The 25,493-nt window shown below is 38.8% G+C and overlaps 1 protein-coding gene across 1 annotated transcript; it reads right to left on the reverse strand.

The window, feature by feature from the left end:
* Positions 1–370: 370 nt before the first annotated feature.
* Positions 371–25,246, reverse strand: LOC144639034 (chondroitin sulfate ABC exolyase-like). Its single transcript, XM_078498298.1, has 16 exons — positions 25,240–25,246; positions 21,856–22,010; positions 20,845–21,003; positions 20,081–20,317; positions 18,866–19,094; positions 17,855–18,042; positions 16,225–16,384; positions 13,140–13,368; positions 12,341–12,588; positions 10,453–11,125; positions 9,330–9,561; positions 7,348–7,498; positions 6,031–6,230; positions 5,281–5,454; positions 3,389–3,550; positions 371–1,531 (listed from the first exon to the last, which is right to left on the reverse strand). Exons 1-16 carry the CDS (start codon positions 25,244–25,246, stop codon positions 1,331–1,333), a joined length of 3,405 nt encoding a protein of 1,134 aa, XP_078354424.1. The 3' UTR covers positions 371–1,330.
* Positions 25,247–25,493: the final 247 nt, after the last annotated feature.

Genomic DNA, 25,493 nt, shown 5'->3' on the forward strand with positions numbered 1-25,493 from the left:
GTGAAGAAAACCCGCGATGCCACGACCATCTTTTTTGAAAATGAGTGTTGGCTTGCAAGTTCCGCTAAAACACCCGGCGTTATATTTTTAAAAGTTACAAGCCAGCGAGATTAACTTCTAAAACTGCTCAACCTAACAGTTTTTCAAAAACCCATATCGCGATCATTTTTAATCTTCTTCAATATCTGTTCACCTGTACGTTCTTTTGTAGTTTGCTGTGTAATCGAATTTGGCTCAAATCCGTGACACACTTTTTTAAAATTTAAAAAACACTTGGATGATCATAGCCCATAGCAATTTCATTATATCCCACAGAGAAAAACAAAACTTCTTAATGCGATGTTATTGACGGTGAAGGCTATTCGTAACTTTTATTCAAACTTTTATTTCTTAGGCCAATGCAATTTTTATTTCTTCATACACTTCTTGTTCATGACATGCAGCCAACATGCAATAATCAACAGTTTATATTTATACAACTGAGTTTAGATATTTACTCGATTTCAAAATTACGAATCAAAATATATTTTATTTTTAATTAGTTTAGAAATTAAGCACTTTTATCCTCTTACAATGAACATAATTTAGTTTAAATTTATTAAGAATTTAATTCGTTTTAATTTTGTTGCTTATCGATGCTTATATACACCTGATTGAAGAAACGTTGACCCGTACAAAGCATAAACCATGAACGGTGCGACTTAAATGTTTACTGAGAAATCGGAAAAAAGTAATCCCTGTCTCTGACAGATTAAACATTATAATACGACAGTTTGCGTAAACCACGCTCTTAAATTTAAAGGGACTTTGTCGCGGATTTTACCAGATTTTTGAACAGCCCAAATTTATATTTGTGTCGTAGGAAACCTAAAAATAATGGTCCATTTTTATTAAAAATTGCTATATTAGAGCACTGAAACTGTTAACAAGCGTCTTTGGCTGCGAATGAAAATGGACTGCAATTTGAAAAATTAAGGCTTAACTTTTCAAGTTGTTTTCGCATGTCTTCAAAACAATCGATATTTGTAGTCGTAGCTTGATTTCTATCCGCAAATTAAGGTCACATTTGCCTTTAGATGTTCAAAGATAATGTTTTTCATGGGCTATGTTGCTTACCACTAATTTTAGAACAGTTTAGACCAAACATCTGCGAAATCCCCGTGACGTAGTCCCTGTAAAGCCCCAAAGTAAGAAAATATCGTGATTATAAATACATGGAATGTTACTCAGCTTACCAATGCTGTCTACCCAAAACGCCATACGGTCTTATCCTTTATGGTTTATGCTTATCACAGGATCAACATTTCTTCAATTAGGTTAAATCAATCCACTAGGCTGGCCGAGTGAGCTTGACTTCTTTACTGAATCCTTTTGACAGCTCTTTAAACCTGATAACACGTCCCGTTGTAACTGTGCGGTTTCCCTCTTTGGGTCTGACCTCCACATGGCTAGCTTTTACCATTTCTTGAACAACTTCTCCGTTTACTCTCACGTCTCCCGTAGCCACATGGACGTCGTTTCGGAGAGTGACCTGAGAACGTTCCAAAACATTAAAATGGGGGCATACCGCGGATGACCTATTGAGCGCCGCAGAACTTTTTTTAATTTTTCCTGTTAAAGGTGCGGCACTTAATCAAAACGGCCCTTATCCGAGAGCCGCGCCTATTTCAACTACCGGTTAAACACTGAGAGGAATATAGAGAGAAATAAGTGAGGCGTGTGTTAGGATGCCCAATTTAATAAAAAATTATTTCGAATGAAATACGAGAGGTATCATGAACACTGTTTCTCAGTCTTATTGTGAAAGTATTGCTGTTCAAATACAAGAAATAACATGAACATAGTTCCACAGTCTCTTCGTAAATACCCATACTAGCGCCGCGGCGCTTGTTCGTAAACGGCGCTTATTGAGTTATTTTCGGAAAAGGTGAGAAGCTTAATCGAGAGCGGCGCTTATTGAGTTATTTTTGGAAAAGGTGCGGCGCTTATTGGAGAGTGGCGCTATTTCGAGTAGCGGCACTTAATCGATAATTTATGGTAAGTTGCATCTAGCTTCAAAATTATTACATAAATATTATTACAAAGACAAGACTTTCACCTGCGTCAAAGTTAAGAAATAAAATCGAAGTGTCTTTCGGCCTTTCTCGCGTTATTGTCATAATATAATAGTTGTTTTTTTATTTATTGTTAACTAGTTTTCTGCGAAATGAAATGAAGTTTAACTGTTTATCTCTGTCGAAAAACGCGTCACTTTTTCACGCGATTTGTCAGGGTTCTATCTAGGATTTTTCGTTTGAGGGAGAGGTTGCGAGTGGCCGAAGGCTACGAGCTTCTAGGGGGGTCCAGGGGCATGCCCCTCCGGAAAAGTTTTTAAATGTATATGTGCTGAGATGCAATCTGGTGTATTTTGAGACATGTACACTGACCTGAATGATATATTGATTTATCTGTGTACTGTATAAATTATCACAATTTTTTTTTTTTTGGGGGGGGGGGGTTTGGGGGGGGGGGAAAGCTTCTACCCCTGAACACCTCTGTTTGTGTTTATAGAATGTTACAACTGCAATTTAAAAATGTTTATTTTTGTTCAAATGGTCATTGTCTGACTGAGTAAATAACAAAGCGCTGTGCCTGATCTGTTTAGTTGTTAAAATTTGTCCCTTTTGTTTTTAGAAGTACTGTGCATTAGCCCTTTATTGTTATCTATGTTTATTAAGTTTTGTAATCTACAATGCGATGCCTTCTTTAATATAAATTTACTTCCTTTAAGCTTAAATACGGCGTGAAAATTCCCAACCTCCAAGCCCTTTCTTCCCCTAAGCCTTTCACCGCACCATAAATACCATACAGTGCAACCTTAACTTTAAAGTAAAACCTTAACTTTAAAGTAGATTTTTGGGCGGTTCAAAAATCTGGTAAATGTACTGCGTAAATTAGCTCCCCTTCAAAATATCGTGTGTAACCACGACTACGCCATGTTGCACTCATGGTCAAAGACAGCCGTAATGTTGATGCCTAGCATCTATTATTTTGTTTCTAAGTTATTGTGTGTTTTTTTCACGTGGAAAATTAGCTGTCACGTCGAACGTTAGAACTGCAAAAAGTTCAGAATGCCGTTTAAATAAAGTGTATAAATATAGAACAAATAAAGAATGAAGCCAATATCCCGCTATCTCTGATCTTTTATACGGCATAAAGAACATCATTGTTCTTGCGGGACACAGAAAAAATCCCGCGCGGGATAGAAAGCCCCATCTTACTCGTTCGTGGCTAGCCAGTCACATCGCAAACCTGGGTTCCTCTTTCCCGCTTGCTAGCCATATTATAAATTGAGTAAAAAAAGCTGTAAATGTAACCTGTTACAAATAGGTTGAGATGTTCACAGTACCTGTACTTCCACTGGCATGCTGACAGAAAAGAACCTTTCTTGGCCGTTAACCTGACTGCCCCATTCAAGATCCCTGGTGATGTTAAAATTCAGATTTGGAGAAGAAACCGCGATGAAAAAGTTCGTGTTATCCAACTCTTCCACCATCACAATGCAGGGTGCCTGTGAAATAAACCAATAACAACATGCTACACTCATTTCCATTTCCATTGTAGGCGTGGTGGCGTAATGGTTAGAGTGCTGGACTCCGGATCGAGGAGTCCGGGTTCGAGACCTGGACGGGGCACTGCATTCTTGGGCAAGACACTTTACTCTCACAGTGCCTCTATCCACCCAGGTGTATAAATGGGTACCGTTGAAATAATGCTGGGGTAACACTGCGATGGACTAGCATCCCATCCACGTGGGAGTAAAAATACTTCTGGCGGCTTCATGTTACTGAAACGGGTATAAGCTCTGGCCTGATGGGTCACTAGGCTCGAACGCAGACATTAACTTGCACTCATCGTTGACTATGGCAAATCTGCGAATCTTATTGGTTGTTTTAGGGCCTATGGGCTAATGGCTGACCTCGGAAATTTTATGTCCCAAAAAATATAAGCCCGAATACGAAGCTCGAGGATTTGCATGTTAGTTTTTCAGAAAACAAAATGGGAATACAAAGGGTATATATATGTGCTTTTCATCCAGCAAAGTTTTCCAATCAAATCTTGCCATTTTTTTTAAACAAATAAAATGACTTTCAGACGTCAGTGGTGTCACAATTAATAATCTTGCTAGTTTCGTCGCTTCCTTTCTATTTCTGGTATCCATTGCGTTTCATAGTAATTGACAAGGCTACGTCACAAGGTTATGCAAAGGGTCATGTAATAATAATAATAATAATAATAATTCTTTTTTTCAAACACACAAATGGTATCACACAAGTGGTATCTGAAAAGGCGGACCATGAGGTCATCCCTATATAGGTCCCCTAAAAACTATTAACCAACTATTACATAAATAATTAACAATCTAAAAGTTAAAATCTAAAATATCTATAATATCTGGTACTGTGGCATATAATTAAAGAATGTTCATCCACTTTTTAAGGTTTGATTTAAAAATATTTACATTAATGTCGTGTCCGAACAAATAGTTTGGCAAATTGTTCCATTCCTTAATAATTCTAACAAAGAAGGAATACTTGAAAGCGTTAATTCTTGCTGATTTCGTTTGGATCTTAAACGGATGGTTAGCTTTAGTGCTTTTACTTCTACAACACTCGAAATAATCGTTAAAGTCAAGACCATTTAATCCGAACACTGTTTTACTACTAAGGACAGGTACTCTCGTCGATGCTGAAGTGAGTTCCAGTTTAGTAGTTTGCGTCGTTCTTCGTATGGCATCTCGCGGGGGTTTTGCCCAAGAGCAATTCTTGATGCTCTTTAGTAGCTCTCGCAAGATCTCACATGAATGGCGCGCTACCCCTCGAGAGAACAATAGAACAAATAACAGTAACAATGCCCCTAGCCCCAAAAACAATAGCAACTGCTACACCAGGTAAGGTTAAGTCTGTATACGAGCCAAGTGACTTATCAGGCCAGAGCTTATCCCAGTTTCAGAAGCATTAAGCGACTGAGAGTATTTCTACTTCCCCCTGGATGGGATGCTAGTCCATCGCAGGGATTACCCTCCAGCAGTAAATTCGCCGGTACCCATTTATACACCTGGGTGGAGAGAGGCACGATGAGAGTAAAGTGTCTTGCCCAAGAACACAACACAATTACCCCGGTCAGTGCTGGAACCCGGGCTGCTCGATTCGGAGTCCAGCCACCGCGCCTCCTACACTGCTACACTAGAGGACCAGAGACGTAGAAGCTTACGACAGCTGATACACTACCAATGCTTACCTTGTTGACGCGCTTAACGGGACCAGACGTTCGAGCATTTTTGTCAAAGAACACATATCCATACTGTGTTTGACCTGGCCTGGGACTGTCATTGATCTTTACCACGTGCGCCATCTTGTCTTTCTGGAGTATCTCGTAAGCTTTGTTGTCGCTCGCTTGTCTCTCTGCCAAATGCTATTGTATGAAGAAAAATGCATACCCATTGCATCAACAGAAACAACAACAACGGATATTAATCGATATTATTATTAACTGAGTAGTTAATTTGCATGGTATTTTTAAAAAGCCTAGTAGCAAGACTTGATCTCCCACGTCAGCTCACAGTTCGAGGCAAGTCCTAAATTGCATAAATTGAGCCGAAAAAAAAACCATGTCCTCCACACAAGATCAAGCTTTGGTTTCCTGATTTGAGTCGTTTGTCAATTTTGATTTACTACCGCAAATTGATTTTTGAGAACGTACTTTTTTGTTGTTTTTCATGACCGTTTTCAGCCGGAAACACGAATCACGGTCCTTAAAATAAGCAGATCACGCGTCACACTGGACTGCCAATTCACAGCCAGATTTGAGTTGTTTTTACGTGTCACACGCTATTTTTTTCTCAAATCACGCATCACGTAGAACCAATTTACCACCCTTATATACGTGAGGACGGCGAAGAGTGATTTGACATATTTGTTTAGCGTCAAACGTGAAAACACTGGGTTACACAGAAACGATAAATAAAAGAAACACATGGCAGTACATTACCTGAATGTAAGTTAGAGGTTTGTCCACCATTATGGCGTATTCATAGCCCTTGTCTGTCGGGTTGACACCGTGGTTCAGCCATGCTGTGGCATATCGTGCCGATGTTTTCTTTGATCTTTCTCTATGATGCCTGGACGTTTGGCGACTGATCTTTGTATTCAGTCCCTGGCTGTAAGCTCGCGGGATGTAGTAACCGTTGCCTTTTATTGTGGAAAACAAAAGAAGAGACGAGTATTAAGAGGGAATTTGTCATGGATTTTAACAGATTTTTGAACCAGTGCCAAAATTTACATATGCGCCGCAGGAAACGTAAAAAGAATGAACCATTTTTATTAAAAATTGTCATTTAAAAGGGGCTAGGTCACGGTATTTTATGAAATTCTATTTATTTTCACTAATTAAGAGCTGTAAACTTCAAATTGGCAGAGCAAAAGTCTTTTATTGGCAAAAGCACGGCCACATGACAAACAAGATGATTTTCGAGCATTGTAAATGACACTTTCATACAAGCCGAAATAAACTTGAAAAAAGTCGGGCCAACGTTTTTCGAGTATACCAGAACGCAATCCGTTTTAATCTTCTCGAAGTTTGCCTAGCCATGCCCCTTTTTGGCCTTTCTGTATTTCTTTTGAGTTCTTCTACAGTTTTAGGCCGTTATTGTGATATTTCAGTTAATTCTATGACCAGTTGGTCAGTGCCGAAATTGACTAAAATTGCGTGAAATAGCCCCTTTAATTTAAAGAACTGAGCTCGGAATATAACAATCCAAGTATTACAATTTTTAAATGAAAGCGCAAACGCTTTCTACTATACGAATCATTGGGAGTTACACGTTTCAACCCTTATGGGTTTCTGGTACACGTTAGTTAGTAGATAAACCCCTTCAGGCGGCTGGTATATTGGAGGATAATGCCCGAGGCTGAAAGATTGTCCGAAAAATGAACAGTTGGGCGAGAAGCGAAGCTTCGAGGGCAACTGTGAAATTTTATTTATTTTATAACCCTCCGATTAATTTCTACAACGCGCTTTATCGCCGGTAAATGGGGACTAAAACCTACAGTGATAATCACAGTGTAATTGCGGTTGAAATAAATGTAGTTGATAAGTTTTCGTGATTTTTTAACACTGTGATTTGACTGAAATGTTAGACCTGAAAAAATGATTTTGTTCGTTTGTTGTACTTGTTTAAAAAAATCGGGCGACGGAAATCAAATCGGACGGGGGTGTATTGCCTGATACCCGCCGTCCGATTTTGTGCCACGTGATGCGTTTTGTCCAATGAGCGCGCGCGAAAAATAATCGGTGGGATATAATTACCGTTAACATCCATCAGCGAAACCGCAAAGTCTTGAGTCCCAAAATCAGAAGGCTGTTTAGTTAAGTCAGTGTTGAGCGAGTGACTTGTTTCGTTAATGAGAATTGATGACGGATTACTAGCATCTAGTAGCTTGTTCTGAAACAATGTAGTCTGGAAAAAAAAAAAAGACAATTATCATTTGGTGGTCTGTTAGATAGGTAAGGTAATTTATTTAATGTCAAGTCCAGTCTCCCATTTATTTAATGTCTGCCCAGTTTCCCGAGCCAGAGGCTCATGATAAAAGTGATGGACAATATTAAAAATATAAAAATAGATGAATTCATGTTAAAAAAAGATTTTAAAAAAACTTTATATTAAAAAATACAATATTATTATATTATTAAAAATCTTAAAAAATTACGCGTTAAAAAAATATAAAAAAAAAACGATAAAAATACTAAATGTCTGTAAAAGAATCATTGAAAGCAGGAACTACATTGGCAGCCACCAAAGTTTGTTGCATTTAGACCCGACTTTTTGGACAAAATCGCTAAATAGTTTTGCTAAATTTCTGGAATCAGCTTATATTCACCTAATACACACCATAGCCTTGCATGTGCCGTGCTGTGAGCTGGAGAATTCTTCTTGAGATTGTAAGCTACTCTGCGACTGATAGTAGGCGTGCAGTTTGTTTATATAATTACGAATACGAAATGAGCATGTGCGTAATTTATTCCAAGTATTCGCACCTTTATAAGGGGGCATCAGCAAAATATATCAGCAAAAATTTTTACTGGACGCGATTTTGTCCAAAAAGTGGGGTCCAGTTAAACGCCAGTAACATTAAAAATATTTTTCACCAGTGAAATAAATTAAATCATATCATTACTGAATGATAGGCGAACGTTTTCCCACAGTTTCATAGCCATCGCGTCAAAGCCAAAAAAGTTATGACGCAAAGTTTGACATCGACGAGTGCGCCTGGAATAACTACGGAGCCACCTTAAACCAATCAACATGCAGATTTTGATCATGATGTTCAGAGGTTTAGAAAATCAGAAGCATAGGAAATATAATGCAATCAGATTCTCAGATTCACGATGAACGAAAACCTTTCTTTCTGCTAATTTGATAAAAGCACGCAGCAAGTCCATATCGATCTCGAGAGCACTCGCCTGATTCGCCTGCTATTTGTTACCAATGTCCTTACTCGATAAGTTACTGATTTTGTAGAGATGCTCGGTTTGGGCGCGAAAACAATAGATTTTCTATAACACTCGCAAGTAGCGGCAACACTTTGCCACAGAAATAATTATTTAAAAAGAGAAGGTAAAGTCATGTTGCTGTTGTAACGACAGAAACTTGAGAACACCAGAGAAATGTAGAAAACTTCAGGATGGCAAAATTATAGATGTTATTTACAACCCTTTTCTTGTTGACTAAATCGATTATCCATCTTGTATCAAAACTGAGTTAATTAAGTAAGCGTTACAATTTGAAGAAACATGTAGGCAAGCAAAGGAAGGAAGGAACGAAGGAACGAACAAAGTAAATAATAATAATAATAATAATAATAATAATAATAATAATAATAATAATAATCGAATGTTTATCCAGGATAGCCCTTCAGTACATGCGTACTGTTATCAACGGGGTCCTGCTGATTAAAAATTAAAAATTACTAAAATTACTAATTATATAATATACAATGAAAATTGTGTAAAAAGCGGATCATGCACTAAGTTAAAAACCTTAAAAAAAACTACAATAAAATATAACAAGTAAAAATCGTCCAACGCTTTCCTAAATAAAAGTCTAGAACGAAGGAACGAACCTACGGACGGACGCGCGGACGAACAGACGAACGGACAAACGAACGAACGAACGAACGAACTAACGAATGAACGCACGAACGAACGAACGAACGAACGAACGAACGAACGAACGAACGAACGAACGAACAAACAAACGAACGAACGAACGAACGAATGAATAAATGTACCTGAGTGATATAAGGCGAGCTCCCGGACGAGGTGATACCCGAGCCTAAGCATATGATGACGTAATCGGCAAAAAACACGCTCTTTTTGAAGGCAAAGTCAATGTCCAATTGAAAGGAACCGTCTGGAAAGCGATAAGGGGGCTGAGTAAACTCCATTCCGAAGACCCCTGTTGGGTAGTCCCCGCCACCTACCAATGTTACTCCACCAGCCAATTTCATAGGTTGATAATATCTGAGGAGATATTCAAAATATTATCTGGTCGATTGCATTACAAATACAGAAGCCAGGTGACGGGGGAGGGGGTACTAGAACAATGCCTTGACCTAATGAGAACTTAAACTTCAAACTAAAACTCTAAGGAACAAATATTGTTTCTAGCTGCTTCTTGTATGAGCTTTCTCAATGTTTCAGCACGTTTTCCTTTGTTCCTGAATTTTCTTATATATCTCGTAAAATTGTTTCTTGAGTGACTATATGAAACATTAAGCCCGAGCCAAACGGTAATACAAGTGGACGCAAGTTGAACTTCCGTACAGACTTGCGTTGGGTGGCCAAATGGACACACAAGTTTAGTCGCAAGTGCACGCAAGTTTGCTAAAAGCCATTTAAAATGCTACGAGGTGCAATTCAGTATTTGAAGTAAACTGCAAAAAATGCGTTGACTTACGTTGGGTGGCCAAACGGTGAAAAACTTGCGTTAACTTAAGTGCAAATTTGATCTCGACTAAAGTGAACGCAAGTCAACGCAAGCGTACGCAAGTCAACGCAAGTGCACGCAAGTCCTGGCCAAACGGAGACGCAAGTTGAAAACTTGCGTCTACTTGAGTTGCCGTTTGGCAGGGCTTTGCAGAGTGTCGTAAAATCAAAACCGAAGTAAATTATCTTGCCAATTACAGAGGACACAGACAATCTAGCGAACCGATCAAAACTCGAAGCAAATACAGGTAGCCGGCACGAAGCGCGGGAAAACGTGTGCGAGCGATTCGCGACTGGTTTTCGCTTTACTTCTGATTGGTTGAGAAAGTGGCGCGAGTTTTTTCAACCAATCACTAAGCGTAGTACAACCAAAGCAAACTCGAACTACTTTCTATACACACTTCATACGTTTTTACGTTTTCATACCTATGATTGTTGCTGATTAGCTGATCTAAATCCATTCTGATAGTGGTAGTACCCGGATGTCGTGTCCAGTCCCAGCCGTTGTCAATATCGTGCGTTTTAAGAGCCTGCTCGCTGTTGGCGACAAGAAGGGCGCCATGACTCTGATAAAGCCCAAACAAATTCTGATTGTCTGAAGCTTCAAAGTCCCAAACGAAATTGTTAAATCCTTTGACACTGACTGCCCAGTCGTCTCTTCTGTGCACGATGAATGCTGCATAATTTTTCGCCCAGCAACCTTTGGGAGAGTTCTCAGCTGCAATACTCATCGCGGCGGCTTTAGCGCTAATTTCCTCGAGGATATTAATCGAGCCAATAGAATTCAGATAATATATACTGGGAAAAAATTTTCCGTCTTCTAAGTAGTCGCTAACCTCATTATTTGTTGTATCGTACAATCGCAAAAACATCTTTATGCTTGCAGTGTTGAGAGTAGAAATTTCTCCAAGGGAACCATCATCGTTTAAAGATGGCGCTGTTGCGCCGAGGTAGGCATAAGCAGGGAAGTTTTTTGCCAGAGCGCCGGCACGAGTAAAGCCTGGAAATCGACCAGAAACGCTGTTTGGAGATGAGTATTTCACACAGACAATTCTCATTACCTCGAGTCCTTTCTTTAAATGTTCCATGGTTTCAGTACCTTTAAGAAGAAAAGATATCTTAGTTTAACCAACATAAATTGCAAAAAACAGATGTACAATCAAATCTCGCTAAGATGGACGCCGCACTCAGGTTTGGCAAAATAGTACGTCAGTTACCTTCGGAGTGGAAAAAGCTGCAGAACGAGAACAAAAGATGGTATTGTGAAGGGGTGAATAGTTTCACGTATCGACAGATTTTTCCTTAAAAAGCGCATGGATTGTGGATATTTGCGATATATTGAGCGGATTCGTGGATTTCAAAAATACAGCGGATCGTGGATTAGCTGAGACATTTTAACCTGGGTCCCGTACACTTCAAGTCACGAAGTTCCGATCGTAGGTACTTAACGAAGTTCGTTTCAGCTTGGACAGTCTTCGTCGGTATGTTGGTGGAATCGTCGCAAAAACAAGCAATGAAACGAAACTTCTTAAAAAAACGGCATGCAGTGCATGCAGAGGCGATGACGTTTTCCAAGGGGGTCTTTGCTATTTTTCAGGAAAATTAACGTATACTAAATAAAAGTAGCTGACAATTTCTGTGTTGAATGATTGTTCAACAAAAAGTTGCGTTATTTTGTAGTGTGACATTTGATATACGATATTCAATACTTCTCGCGAGCGACACACAAGGTCAAGCGTTTCCATTGTATTAGGAAATGTAGAGATGTGATCATGTCTGTTCACTGAATTCAATAAACCTCGCAAATACATAATTTGTCTCTTTGTATCAGTCCAGGAGTATTTTGCTTCGTGTTTTTTGCAGCGATTCCTTGTTAACTCATTCGGTTCTATTGATCGGTCGATCGCAACAGAATCGAAACAGAAAGTGGTACAAATTCCGCCCAATGCCTCTGGCACAAGGCTTGACTGACGTCATCGCCTAAAAAACAGCCATCAAAACAACATCTACTGTCCGTTGCAGTGAAACTATAGCACACAAATGCAAAACTTTCCAGGAATGCGAATTCAGATTTGAACAATATTAGTGGCGGATTTGACGGCTTTGCCTAAAAAATAGCACAAATGTTCACTATTCACCCCTCCCCCCCCCCCCCCGTCTATGGTATTCATTTAAAATGAAGTTAAACGATATACAAGTTTTTCTTTCGTGGGTCGTAAATTTCGCGCTATTTGCAACGGCGAAAATTACTTCCCGCGAAAAGCCGTAACAATAATTAAGGTATTTGAGTAAGTAATACTTTAACGATTCTTACTGAAAGCAAATGATGTTCCACTGAGCAAATACTGAATAAGTGCAGCCTTGTGAAGAGCATGTGGGGTGTATGAAGAAGCGTAGTAGCCGTTGTGATGGAAACCAACATAGTCAGGCTTCAGAGTTCCTGCGAGTCCTTCATTTGGTGAGATGGCATTTGCGTACCATCGACCAAGTGCCTCCATGTCACGAATTTTCTGCTGTTTTTCTTCTGTTGTGGTGGTAGGCATCAAAAGGACGGTAAACAGCCTACGAAGAAGAAGTATACATTGATAATGGTCGGCGCAAAAATTAACCTCGAAAGCGTGCGATGATTTTAATTTGTTCACGTCGCATTTATTTTTAAAAATTGTTAAAGAAACGCGGATTGGCATGAATCAGTTGGTCCTGCAGTGTAAACGGACGTTCAATTTAGCATTGTTAAAAGTACAAAGTATAACCAAAACGTCAGAAAACCGCCCAAAATTACTGCAAAGTACTCATAATCAATGAAACTACCGTAAAACCGTAAAATACTTGCATTTAAGTTATTTTTCATTAATACAAACACGAAAATTACAATTTGGGAAAACATTCTGTCAAAATGCCGTTGCCATGGTGACGTCAAGTTCCTGACAAAACAACCTATCCTACCAAATTATTCCCAGATAAATTTTAGATAAACTCGCAAAGTTTGACAGGGTTTGGTTGAATCTTAAAAAAGTTATAAGCGTTCAAAGTCAGCGCGGGCACTTTCCGCCCCCCCCCCCCCTCTCCCCGGTCTTGATAGGTTCAAGTACAATAACTATTACATATCACACCTCCATAATGAACTGGTTCTCAAACGATCAGCAGTCGTGCCAGTGTACTCAAATGGATTTTGGTAAATCTCGCCGAAGTCGTTGTACCATTTCATGGTAGCAACATAGTCAGACAGTTTTCCCTTGGCTTGCAATTCTCTCTTCAGAAGAAATACTGCATTCATAAATCCTGCACCGGCGATGTTCATCTCATGATGAAGTGTACCGAGGCCGCTACCTTCACTGAAACCTGACATATAGAATGTTCGGTTTGTTGACAATACAGATGACACAAATACTAATAATAACTAAGTATAAACCATCAGTAACAATTTGATCACATTTTTTCATGGTCTACACTCTTTTACTAAAAAGTAGTCATGGTATATTGTAGTTCCTGTTGTTTTGATTGGTTAAAAGGCCATGGTATATTTAACAACTATTCACCGAAGTGGAACGCGTGGCTAGTGGTGGATTTGCGGCTCGGTAAATATCCACCACTAGCCACCGACACTGAGGTGAATAGTTGTTTCAGTATATACTAAATCAGTGAGATAATATAGCCCGGAAGAATTATTTTTGACTAATATTCCCCTCCAAAGATTACAATTTTCTCGCGCGCGTTGCTCGGAGGTGAATAGCAAAGGATATTCCGAGTTTGAGTAGCCAATCAGCGCGCGCCAAAAGCACTATCCACTGTGTTAGTATATACAAAAAGCTTAGGGATGAACGTTTATTCGTTTGTCTCACGATAGAATCGCTTTGAGATGTTGATCGCGACGTTTGAAGACTAGCAGTATTGCAGTCGAAACGTCGCGATCAACATCTCAAAACGATTCTATCGTGAGACAAACGAATAAACGTTCATCCCTATCTTACACCACGATGAACAATATTCACATCTTTAATGACATACTAAAAGCTTTTATTACAAACTAGCAATGGTATGTTGTAATTCCTGAGTTTTGATTGGTTAGCAGGCATTGGTATATGAGTTCATATACCATTGATAACAGATTTGGTAGCCGATACGCGTCAACGAAAACAGCTGGGGAGCTCAAATATGCCATACTTTGGGCGTTTTTAATAAAACAATTATTTCACTCGCGCTTGTTGGATATGAAATAGTTATAGCCTGCTTGGCGCGTTTTACCATCTCATACCCAACGCGTGCTCGTGGAATAATTGTTAATAATAATAATAATAATAATAATAATAATAATAATAATAATAATACTTTATTTATATAGCGCTATTTCTATTTCTAACCAATAGCGCTTTACAAGTTATTTACAATTAAAAATTACATATCTATATTAAAAAAAGTTACAATTTGTATATAATAAAAAGAATAAAATATCAATAAAAGAATTAAAACGAATAAATACACTAACTAATTCACCTAAGTTAATTGTAAAAATACACTAAATTATAAAAATATCTAACTAAAAGCTTTCCTAAAAAGATGTGTCTTTAGTTTGCGCTTAAACTCTGAAATGCCATTGCACGATCGAATTTCTAAAGGTAAGGCATTCCAGAGTTGTGGCGAGGCTACAGAAAAAGCTCGAAATCCGTAGCTGCGCAAATTATAGGCGACGTCATCCAAGCGATGGCCATTCATGGAACGTAGATTACGTCTCGGAACATATCTCTTGATCATATCAGACAGATAAGTTGGGGCTAAGCCCATCAAACACTTGAATGTTATAAGAAGCAGCTTAAATATTATGCGCTCTTCTATAGGTAGCCAGTGAAGGTTATAAAGTACCGGTGTAATATGTTCACATTTTCGCGTAAGTGTCACAATCCGGGCTGCTACATTCTGAACATGCTGTAACTTCTTTAAAGTTTGTTTAGGCAGTCCAAACAAAAGTGAATTGCAGAAATCTAATCTGGAGGATACAAATGCATGTACCAGCATTTCAGCAGTATGAAAACTTAAATATTTCCTAATGCGACTGATATTCCGAAGATGATAGAAAGCTGACTTGCAAATAGCAGTAATGTGGTTTTCCATGGACATAGATGTGTCGAAAATTACACCAATGTTTCTGGCTTTAGATGATAGGTCAATATCCTCATCACAGACTGAAATAGACGTCAGTGGGGGGAGTGGACGATGACGAGCCTTCAAGACAAGTAACTCGGTCTTGTCCCTGTTCATCTTTAACATGTTTGCCGTCATCCAAGTATCAATGTCACGCACACAAGCCTCCATCGCCGTTTTAGCCATCTCAGGGGACGATTTAAAGGTGAGATACAGCTGCGTATCATCAGCGTAAAGGTGGAACTTGACCTGATGGTACCTCATGATATCGCCTAATGGGGACGTGTAGAGCAGGAATAGAATGGGTCCGAGGACACTACCCTGAGGTACACCACAGCGGAGCTTACGACGAGAAGACTGACTTCCATTTACTTTCACGACTTGATGCCGGTCAGACAGATATGATCGGAACCACTCCAAAGCGTTGTCTACGATACCAAACCGTTGTGACAGACGATCTAATAGGATACGATGATCAACAGTATCAAATGCTGCTGAAAGGTCAAGTAGCAGCAGAATTACACAACAGTTGTTATCAATTGCCCGAAGAATATCATCTTGAACTTTGATCATCGCCGTTTCAGTGCTGTGGTACTGTTTATATGCTGACTGATAAAGTTCGTTTAAGTTGTTATCCTCAATTGTTAAATATACCATGGATCGCAAATATGGTAGGTGTACGCGTCAGCGAAAACAGCCGAGGAGCTCAAACATTGCAATTCTTTGGGTGTTTTTAATAAAAGAGTTATTCCACTCGCGCTTGTTGGATATGAAATAGTAATAAAGCCCTCGTTGACTATCTACAAATTAATATCCAACGCGCGCTCATGGGGAAAATGTTAAATAGACCGTAGAAATGGCGTCAAATGGCGTCTGTGGTCTAAGAGTCTAAATAATGGGAAAATGTAGTCGATTTGTTTGTAATTGCAACAGATTCAAACTTTTTCACGAGGGCGTTGAAACCTTTTTCACGTACTTTCTTGTTAGCAAACACGTCGCACAAATTAAAAAGAAAAAAACAGAGTGAGAAAGAAAATATTTTTATATAGAAAAACTCGCCTTGATCCTCGATATATTCTAGAAGTAGAAGTAAGCGTTCCCATCTCGCTCCATTCACTGCTTTAATGGCTTCTTTGACTTCCTCTAGCGTGTATGGAGTTGATGAGCCCAACGCATTTATGAATGTGTCTTGCATGTTTTGGTCGCCACCAGCTATTTTCTGGGGGAGATATCAAGTAGATACTTTAAGTCAGTCATATTTAATCTACGTTTGGATTTTTAAAACTCTATCAACAATAATTTTTAATCAACAGTTCTGCTTTAGAGGAAAAAGTAAATAGATAACACAGCCGAAAAGAGATGGACTTTGCAGGATACGACACTTTGCCAATTTCAACTTGTTTTGATGTATACCATTGTTTACTAGAGCCAGAGTTGTTTAATAGAATGGATAACATCATCCTCGATCTATGAAAGTTACCGTGTTTATTCGATTAAGCGCCCAACCTCGAATAAGCGCCCATCCTGAAGGTAGGAAAAGTTAATAAGCGCCCAACCTCAAATAAGCGCCCACCCTGAAGATAGGAAAAGTTAATAAGCGCCCAACCTCAAATAAGCGCCCACCTCGAATAAGCGCCCACCCTGAAGGTAGGAAAAGTTAATAAGCGCCCAACCTCAAATAAGCGCCCACCCTGAAGGTAAGAAAAGTTAATAAGCACCCAACCTCAAATAAGCGCCCACCCTGAAGGTAGGAAAAGTTAATAAGCGCCCAGCCCCGAATAAGTGCCCACCCTCAACCCCACAAAAAACTGAAGTGCACAAGAGGAGTATTGATTATTGAAATTGACTTAGTACTACTAAGAAGACCTTCCCCATGACCGAGTTTTCTTAGTATTTTACAGAAACTTTTAACGAACAGTTAAAATTCTGTTTTGGTACATCTTCACGTTTTGTTATTATTTGTTGTTTTGTTACAAAAATAAGCTTACTATTTGCTGAAAATCGTGAATATTTAATAAGCGCCCAGCCTCGAATAGGCGCCCACCTCGAATAAGCGCCCACTCTCAAGGCCCAAAAATTTAATAAGATCGAATAAATACGGTAATAAGGGACCTTCAGATCGGAGTATGAGTACGACTTTTTAAACTTAGTGCTTATGCCTTCGATTATCGCATTTCACACCAATCTTGCCTTCTTTTCAACTGGTCAGCAACAGGGAGGAGTGAGGGCTCTGTGGACGTACCTGGATTAAAAAGCGAAAGTCGTACTCCGATCTAAAGGTTTGTTTTGTCAACATTTGTCCACTGAATTGTAATTGCGGATTTTGGTCTCATACTACGTCGATGGCCTCGACCGAACTTGAATGAAATCTTTAAAATTTATTTATAGATAAGAGCATTCGATAAGTATGTCGTTATAGTCATTTAGGTGTTGGCACGATTTCCAATTTAATTCCTTCTCTCCTCCTCGGGCCCTTCTCAATGTCGAGCTTCCGAACATATTGCACAGACACTCTTAAGTTTAAGCGCCAAGTATCTGCATTTTTATCTTCTTAGCGTTAGCGTTGCAACTACTTGTCTACGATTGGTCCCCCTTGGAAGTCCCCGTGGGGATCTAGATCAAATACTTCCTTTCAATATATACATCATAAACAAGCAAACAAGGGGTATCAGCTAGGCAGCATTCGCACCTCTACAGCGTAATCCTTGTCGTCCTCGTCCCCGTTTAAGTTAGACAGCTGGTCAGCGGCCAAATCGTTGATATCCACATCACGTGATCGTACGTGATAATCCAATGCCATTGGAAGCAGAACTCTTTTCATGACGCTGCCAAACCGTATGTAGTAAAATTCAGACTCTTGGGCAAAAAGAGGTTTACCTAAAGGGTTAAAAAGTAAACTCTTATGAAGGTAAACTTCCATTAATAGGGCCTATGTCACGGAGGGTTTGCGAATTTTTGGTCTAAACTGTTCTAAATTAGTTGAAGGCAACTTAACCCATGAAAAACATTGTCTTTGAACACCTTCACGTTTCCGGCGATAATTTATTTTTCAAACATAGAAATGATCTGTATTTTTTTCTTGAAGGAATTTGATCACTACACTTAAAATACGAGAAGAAACTGATAGGTCACCGTGCTCGTTTACGTGAAAACGACGATCTCTCGCAAGCCAAGCCGGATCGAAGAAAACGCCATTTTCTTTACGTACGTGCGTTAACGTAAAATTCTACGCAGCAAGGATACTAAGCAATGACCTTAATCTCCCCTTTCCCGCGTACTTCAAAGTAAAGAATTTACGGATTTTACCAGAAATGAACAGCCAAAAATTTATATTTGTGTCGCAGGAAACCTAAAAATAATAGTCAATTTAAACTGTTAACAAGCAAGGGTATCTTTGGTTGTCGATGCCTCGATAGAAACGGATTGCATCTTGAAAAAGCTAGGCTGCCGTTTTCAAGCTGCGTCCGCGCGTCATCAAAAAATCGATATTTATAGCCGTAGATTGATTTCTATCCGCAAATTAAGGCAAAATCTTCCTTTAGCTGTTCAAAGATAATGTTTTTTTTTGGGGTTTAGTTGCCTACCACTAATTTTAGAACTGTTTAGACCAAACATCTGCTAAATCCCCGAGACATAGCAGGCTTCGTAAGGTGTTCCGGGTGTTGCATTCCTACTTCATGTAACGCATAATGAATAATACCTGTGATAACACCTTCCGAGCTTTTTGCAATCGTCAGGTTTTCGAACTCTACATGCGCCCTGTCCACGTGTTCTTGTAGAGACTCCCATCTTTTCTTCGCATTCCCTGTAAACTGCACCGAACTCTGTGACTGTTTAACAAACCAATTTTCCAAACGCTTTTCGATCAGTGACAAGTCCTTCAGTTTATTTTCACTGGGAGTCCGTTCGGTGATGACTGTTGGGATGGCCTGTCGGGAAAAGAAGCAAAACAAACTTAAATTTGGAAAATGTTGCTTTTAACACCACGATCAAATAGACCGGGACCAAAGTTCTGCGTTGATAGTACTTTTTCCTCAGTCATTCATGCATTTCTCGAAATAAAGAGAAAACAAGAAGCTTCAAACAGCTTTTACTCGGGCCATCTTAAATGCAGAGAGCGAGTTGTGTGCTTTTGCAAGTTTGGCCTTTTGCAAGGCCGAAGTGGCCTCCCCTATAAGCCTGGTGGTTTCTAGGAGGTCTCCCCGCTCTACCTACCATTGTTATTGTTCTAAAATTTCATTTAAAAAGTGGGTAATAAACGATGATGATGATGATAATGGTGGTGATGATGATGATATTGATGACGATAATGATGATGATGATGATGACGACGATAGTGATAATTATTTCACCCCAGGCAACCTTTAGCTTGTTTGTTGGATGAAGTATAATTCTTGGCTTCACACTAGAAATTAAGTTAGTTTCGAGTTAGCACTTGAAAATCGCAAGTGGCACTTTTGGAAACTTGGCTTTACACTTGATGACAAAGTATATTTTTTGAGGTACAAGCTGTCAATCATCTTCAGAATGAAGTATTTCATTTCATTTCATTGTGACAACGCTGCACATAAATAGGAATTTCCAGTTCCAGATCTCAAACAGTAAGGTAACGTTGTGTTAAAAATACAATTTTAAGCCAGGCGGCAACGATTTCCCTGTGAATCAAGCTAGCCGGCCCGCCTGGCCTTAAATACCTAAGGAGCTGACTCGTCCCCAGCCGTCTTCATATTGCACGCGGCGAGGTGGGGGAGCAGGAGATGATGGGATGATCGCCCTCTCCTTACCCTCTCCCCTTGCGCTCCCTTCTCGGTACCCGTCTCACCCTCCGCTGTTCTTTTCCGCGTGCTGTATGAAGACGACTGGGGACGAGTCAGCCTAAGGAGAACACTGCCCTGGGTGTGTTATCCCAACGTACCTGACTCCAGCGATATGTCTGCTGCCAAAAATCATTCAGTGTGTAAATCCCTTCGCCAATTGTTGGTACTATTTTGTCCCGGGTCTGCTTGTGCAAGTTGTCCACCAGGCGCAAAATGTCAAGAAACAAAGGATGAGTCGGCTTTGTAGTTTCGGGAGCGGTGATTGTCAACTGATCAATTTTGTTTTGGGCAACCAACATGGACTCTTTGTAAGAAACCCAAATTCCACGCCAACCCTTAGAATATAAACAATAATGATAAAAATACAATTTATTATCAAAAAAAATAATGTCTTGTTCTTAGATCATAATAGCGACCTGCAGATTGGACTACGAGTACGAGATTGGCCGTGTTCACACTAGAAGACGGACAAGTCGTCTGACGATTTGCTCGTCTAGTGTGAATTTAAAACGGCTTTTAGACGACTTGTCCGTCTAGACGACCAAGTCGTCCTCGAAAAATCGTCATCCTAGACGGACAAATTCAGACGAGTTCAGACGTCTCATATTTAACAATTATTCGCCGTCTGAATTTGTCCGTCGATTTGGCCCTCTGGGAAGACGATTTTCAGTCGAGGACAACTTGGTCGTCTAGACAGACAAGTATTCTAAAAGCCGTCTTAAATTCACACTAGACAAACAAATCGTCAGACGATTTGTCCGTTTTCTAGTGTGAAAGCGGCCATGATGAAGCACACTCTCTCGTGTTTAATATATTACTTCATTTTTTTTTTCATTTAAATAAAAAAGTAATAATCTGTTACCTTGAAATCCAGACTGATGTTGAACTGAGATACAATTATCGGATCAGGCATGGTTTGTGTGTAAACAAAAGAGACATTTAGTTTTTCTCCAGGGCGTTTATAAGTATTGTAAAGCCACAACTTGATTCCTCCTTTTAACCGCTCCTTTCCTGTAATCCTCTGATAAATATATATCAAAGAAAAACCATTAGTTAACGGTTAAATTATCATTTGAGGTTTTCTGTTCTATAATTTATTGCTCACTTAAACACTTACTTAAAAGTCGGTCACCTCTACTCGTAGTTATCAAAATGTATCACCATGTTAAAATACAATTAACTTTTTGCAAAACTAAAAAAAAAGCTACGCAGCGATTATAGCGGTTATAAAGTTTGGAAAATTTAGGGTGGCTCTGAAAATCCTCGACCAATATAATATTTTTTAACTCTGCAAAAAGAAAAAGAAAACGGAAAACTGAAATTATCTTTATAGTATTCAGAGAACGAGTAAGCCATTGTGCAAGATATCAAAACGTTGTTCGCTAAGTTTGTCTCTGATCTGTATTTTATTTATTTATTTACGCAGAGGCGGCGGCACGTTTTTGAACGTTGGCGCGGGGAGGACGGGGGAAAAGACTGTCCCAAAAATACTCGGCAGGTTTTGATATTTAGACATTTTTTTTCGTACTAGCAACTTTTTGTCTTGGCTGAAGATCTCCGAAGATTTTTCGATTGTTGTTCGAAGGACGAACATTTCCGACCATTTTTCGAACTTTTCCGAAGAAAATCTTTAAAGGAAGACTTTCAAGGAAATTTGGGATCATGAAGATGTTTGAACTCACTTGCGAGACGGAATATCTTGACAAACCAATTATACGCTGCGCTCGCGATATTTTCGGCAACAAAACGCGTTAACGTCCCCCCCCCCCAAAAAAAAAAAAAAAAAAAAAATTCGTTTAGAGGGGCTACAGCCCCCCCTGCCCCGCCCCCTGCTCCGCCGCCTGTGTTACATATCAAAATATAACTAACGTACGTTGGAAGGGAATGAATGTGTTATTGCATCTCCACTCGCCCAAGTCCATTTTAATGAATGTGAGCCATCTTTAAAGCGAGAAGTTGAACGCTCCAGGGTTGATGACTCGGACACTTCGAAGTCAGTTAGATGACAGGCATCTTCAAAGGTATAAACTTTGATTGAAAAGAAAAAAAATTAACAAAGACAAATATTAGAAAGTGCAAGGTTGTAAGTGAAAATAATAAAGGGGAGCCATCAGGAGGAAGGACGACGGGTGGAGAGACGGGCGAGCAAGTGAGAAGGGAGCGACCGAGGGCACGAGAGGGCGAGGAGAGGAGAAAGGAAGAAGAGGGGAGGCAGGGACGAGGAAGAACCCGCGAGGAGAGCGAACAGAGAGCGCGAAGACAAACATCCCCCAAAGTCGTCAACGCCCTGGAAAATTGATGAATATAGTAAAAACACGCGAGTAAGAACCTTACTTTCCCAGGTTAACCTAAACAGGTTCTTACATAAAGGGTAGTTGACACAAATTAAGGCTACAGTGGAACCCCGATATAACGATCTTCGATATAACGATATTCCCGATATAACGATCTTCGATATAACGATATTCCCGATATAACGATATTCCCGATATAACGATGAGAATTTAGCGGACTGAACGAAAAATCTTCCCCGATATAACGATATTGTTAGTACCCAGTCACAATTTAGGCAAATATCGAATTTAATCCAAAAACATAACAGTTATCGAGTAATCTCTAACGTTCCTGACAACAGCTTTGTCCGATGATATACGAAAATGATACTGTAATCTAGGCCTCTATATCCAGTAAAAAAGTATATGTTAGCTTTACCCCGATATAACGATATTTTCGGTTATTTTTCGGCCATATCGTTATATTGGGAATTTCGATATAACGATTCCTCGATATAACGATATAATTTTACTGCGTCCTTGGCATATCGTTATATCAGGGTTCCACTATATTTAGGTTCTTATTTTTTAAAAAAAATTACACTGTTGCTAATAAAACTTTTATTAGTATTTGGCCTTTTTCTTGTATAAAATTTACATACCACATAAGTGTTTATGTTAAAGTGAAGCACTATTCAATCAGAATATAACATTATATACATGTACAGTAATGCCTTGCCCATTTTTTCCCTATAGTAAATATTTGTAATTAATGTTAGAAAAAATGAACCCTTTATCCAAATTTTAGGCATAATAATTTATTTACAAAGGAGGTCGAATTTACAAATTTTAGCCTAACAGGTTCTTAAAAGTAAGGTTAATTCTGTCGACTCGCGGGTTTTTACTGTATTAAACATCAATCGAGCCTCTATACTTACGGACATGTGCACCTCTGTAATACGAACACCATCCAGTGACGGACAGAAAGGAAGCGATAGGTAAAGGATAGCTTGATAGGTACAAAGGATAGCTTGATCCAAATGATAACTTGAACAACGAGAAAAATAAGGACCACACGACGCTTAAAGCGCACCATTAATCTGAAAATCAAATGCATGATAAAGTCTTTAAAAGCAAATCGTAAAGCCATGTGTAATGTAGAACAGCAGAGTTTTCTTGTCGAATTCTTCGCAAAGCCTTTTTCTGCTAAGTTGAATAGCTGTGACACGCTTAATAGATGCTGCATTTTCCTATTTTTGTTGAGCTCATACTTAATAACGCTGTTTAATCGAAGCGGGGGACAGGGTTGCCAAAACTAGAGAACACAGCACAATGAATGTTGTCTTATAATCTATCCACTGATAGGTAAAACTTTGGTTTGTTTACGTTTTCTGACCGTCGTTGTAACACTGAAATATATTTTTTAGTCCAGCTGTGTTACCAAGTAATTTCTTTATTTAGTCTATTGCGAGTTTTTTGTCTAATTCTTCAGTCAATCTTTGCTCATTTTGATGACCTCTTCAAATCAGAAAATAAACTATCAAGTGTTGTTGTCCAGAAAGACACTAGAGATTCGGGGAACTAAATTTCGAAGAGATATTTCCATTTAAACACTGAAATATCGTGTACCGGTTGAATCTGCTTCCACAGAGGTCCTCACAATAGAGAAGATATCCCAAAGAGACTGCTTACGCAAATCATACTTTTTTTTACAGTTTGATCCAATTATTATCGCAAACTTCAAAATACTTTCATTTCTATTATATCGCAAAGAGAAACACAGGGAAAACGTGATACGTACCTTTATATTGTTGTTTTCGGCGTTTTGGCCAGTGAACCTCCAACTAGCAAACGCATCGAGGTACACGTCCTTTGTTATTTTTCAAATACAGTTTCAAGAACCCCGCATTATTTCAAACCGTCAGGGGAAACAAAAAATTGTTCGAAATAGCGAGAGTTGAAAAAGCCGGTAGTAAATGACTAAAGGGCAAATCCAAGAAAAATGGGTTTTAGTTCGAAATAACGGGGAATTCGAAATAACCGAGTTCGTATCAGCGGGGTTTAAATGTATATCGAGTTTAAGAATAAAAATGAGCGACAGAAGTTTTACACAACATTTCGATGTCGTCATGACATCATTTTCAAGTGACAATAAAATAAGGTCAAATAACGGTTCAACAGTGTTATATATGCGGTGAGAGGTGTAATTATTTTCCTATTTCAGTATTATTTATTTTTATTTTGTATTTATTGTGATTATTTATTCGATTAAGCGCCCAACCTCGGTAGGAAAAGTAAATTAGCACCCAGCCTCGAATAATCGCTCACCCCACCTCCCTCATAAAAACCCTGAGGTGCAAAATAAGTGTATTGATTATTATTGAAATTGCATTTGTAATTGACTTAGTACTACTAAGAGGCTTCAGCGAAGACCACAGTTTTCTCAGTATGTTACAAAACCTTTTAATAAAAAGTTAAACTTATGCTTTGGTACATCTTCACGTTTTACTATTTAGGTACGGGTACAATGTTTAAATGCCTCCATTTTTTTTGTTATTAACTTAATTTGACCTAAGGATCTAGCTCAATTTAAGTGGGGAGTAATGTAAACAATAAAAAATGCAAGCAAGAGAAATCCCCTTTTGATATTTATCCGTGTTTTACAATTTGGTAAGAAGTAGCTTTAATGTTAGAAATTAGATGTTGGGTCGTTCAAAATATAATATTGAATAAAATTGAATATCTTAGGTTCTTGGAACACAAAGCGGTTGCGTTTCCTAGTAATCAATTCTTTGATGGAGTGTGTGTGAATTAATTGTAATTCTATATTGCATAGAAAAATTGTGCTTTGTTGCTAGTGCTGTTGCTAGGCCCTTTTGCGTTTAAGACAGTTTAAATTAACTATTCTGTTTGTCCGTCTTGATATAGCCTGCGAATACAAATACCAAGGTCAAATACCCAAAGAAAACTCTTGTATCCCTGACCTGCCATTTTTACCCCCACTTGCCTTGGATATGTCACCAACAGTCTTGTGTTTTTTCTGCCATCATATAGAGTCCTTCCTTTTTTCTGCTATATTGTTTTGTGCTTATTATTTTTTATTTCTATTAAAGCAGTGTAGAGCTTTGTAAAGCATTGTTTCTTTTCATTTCATTTATTTATTTATCCTTGTACACTTTTCTTGATCTTTGTTTATATTGTATTGTTAAAAAATAAATAAATAATAAATAAATAAATA

Source organism: Oculina patagonica, chromosome 14 (assembly GCF_052425735.1).
Source record: "Oculina patagonica isolate OP01 chromosome 14, crgOcupat, whole genome shotgun sequence".
Classification (NCBI taxonomy): Eukaryota; Metazoa; Cnidaria; class Anthozoa; order Scleractinia; family Oculinidae; genus Oculina; species Oculina patagonica.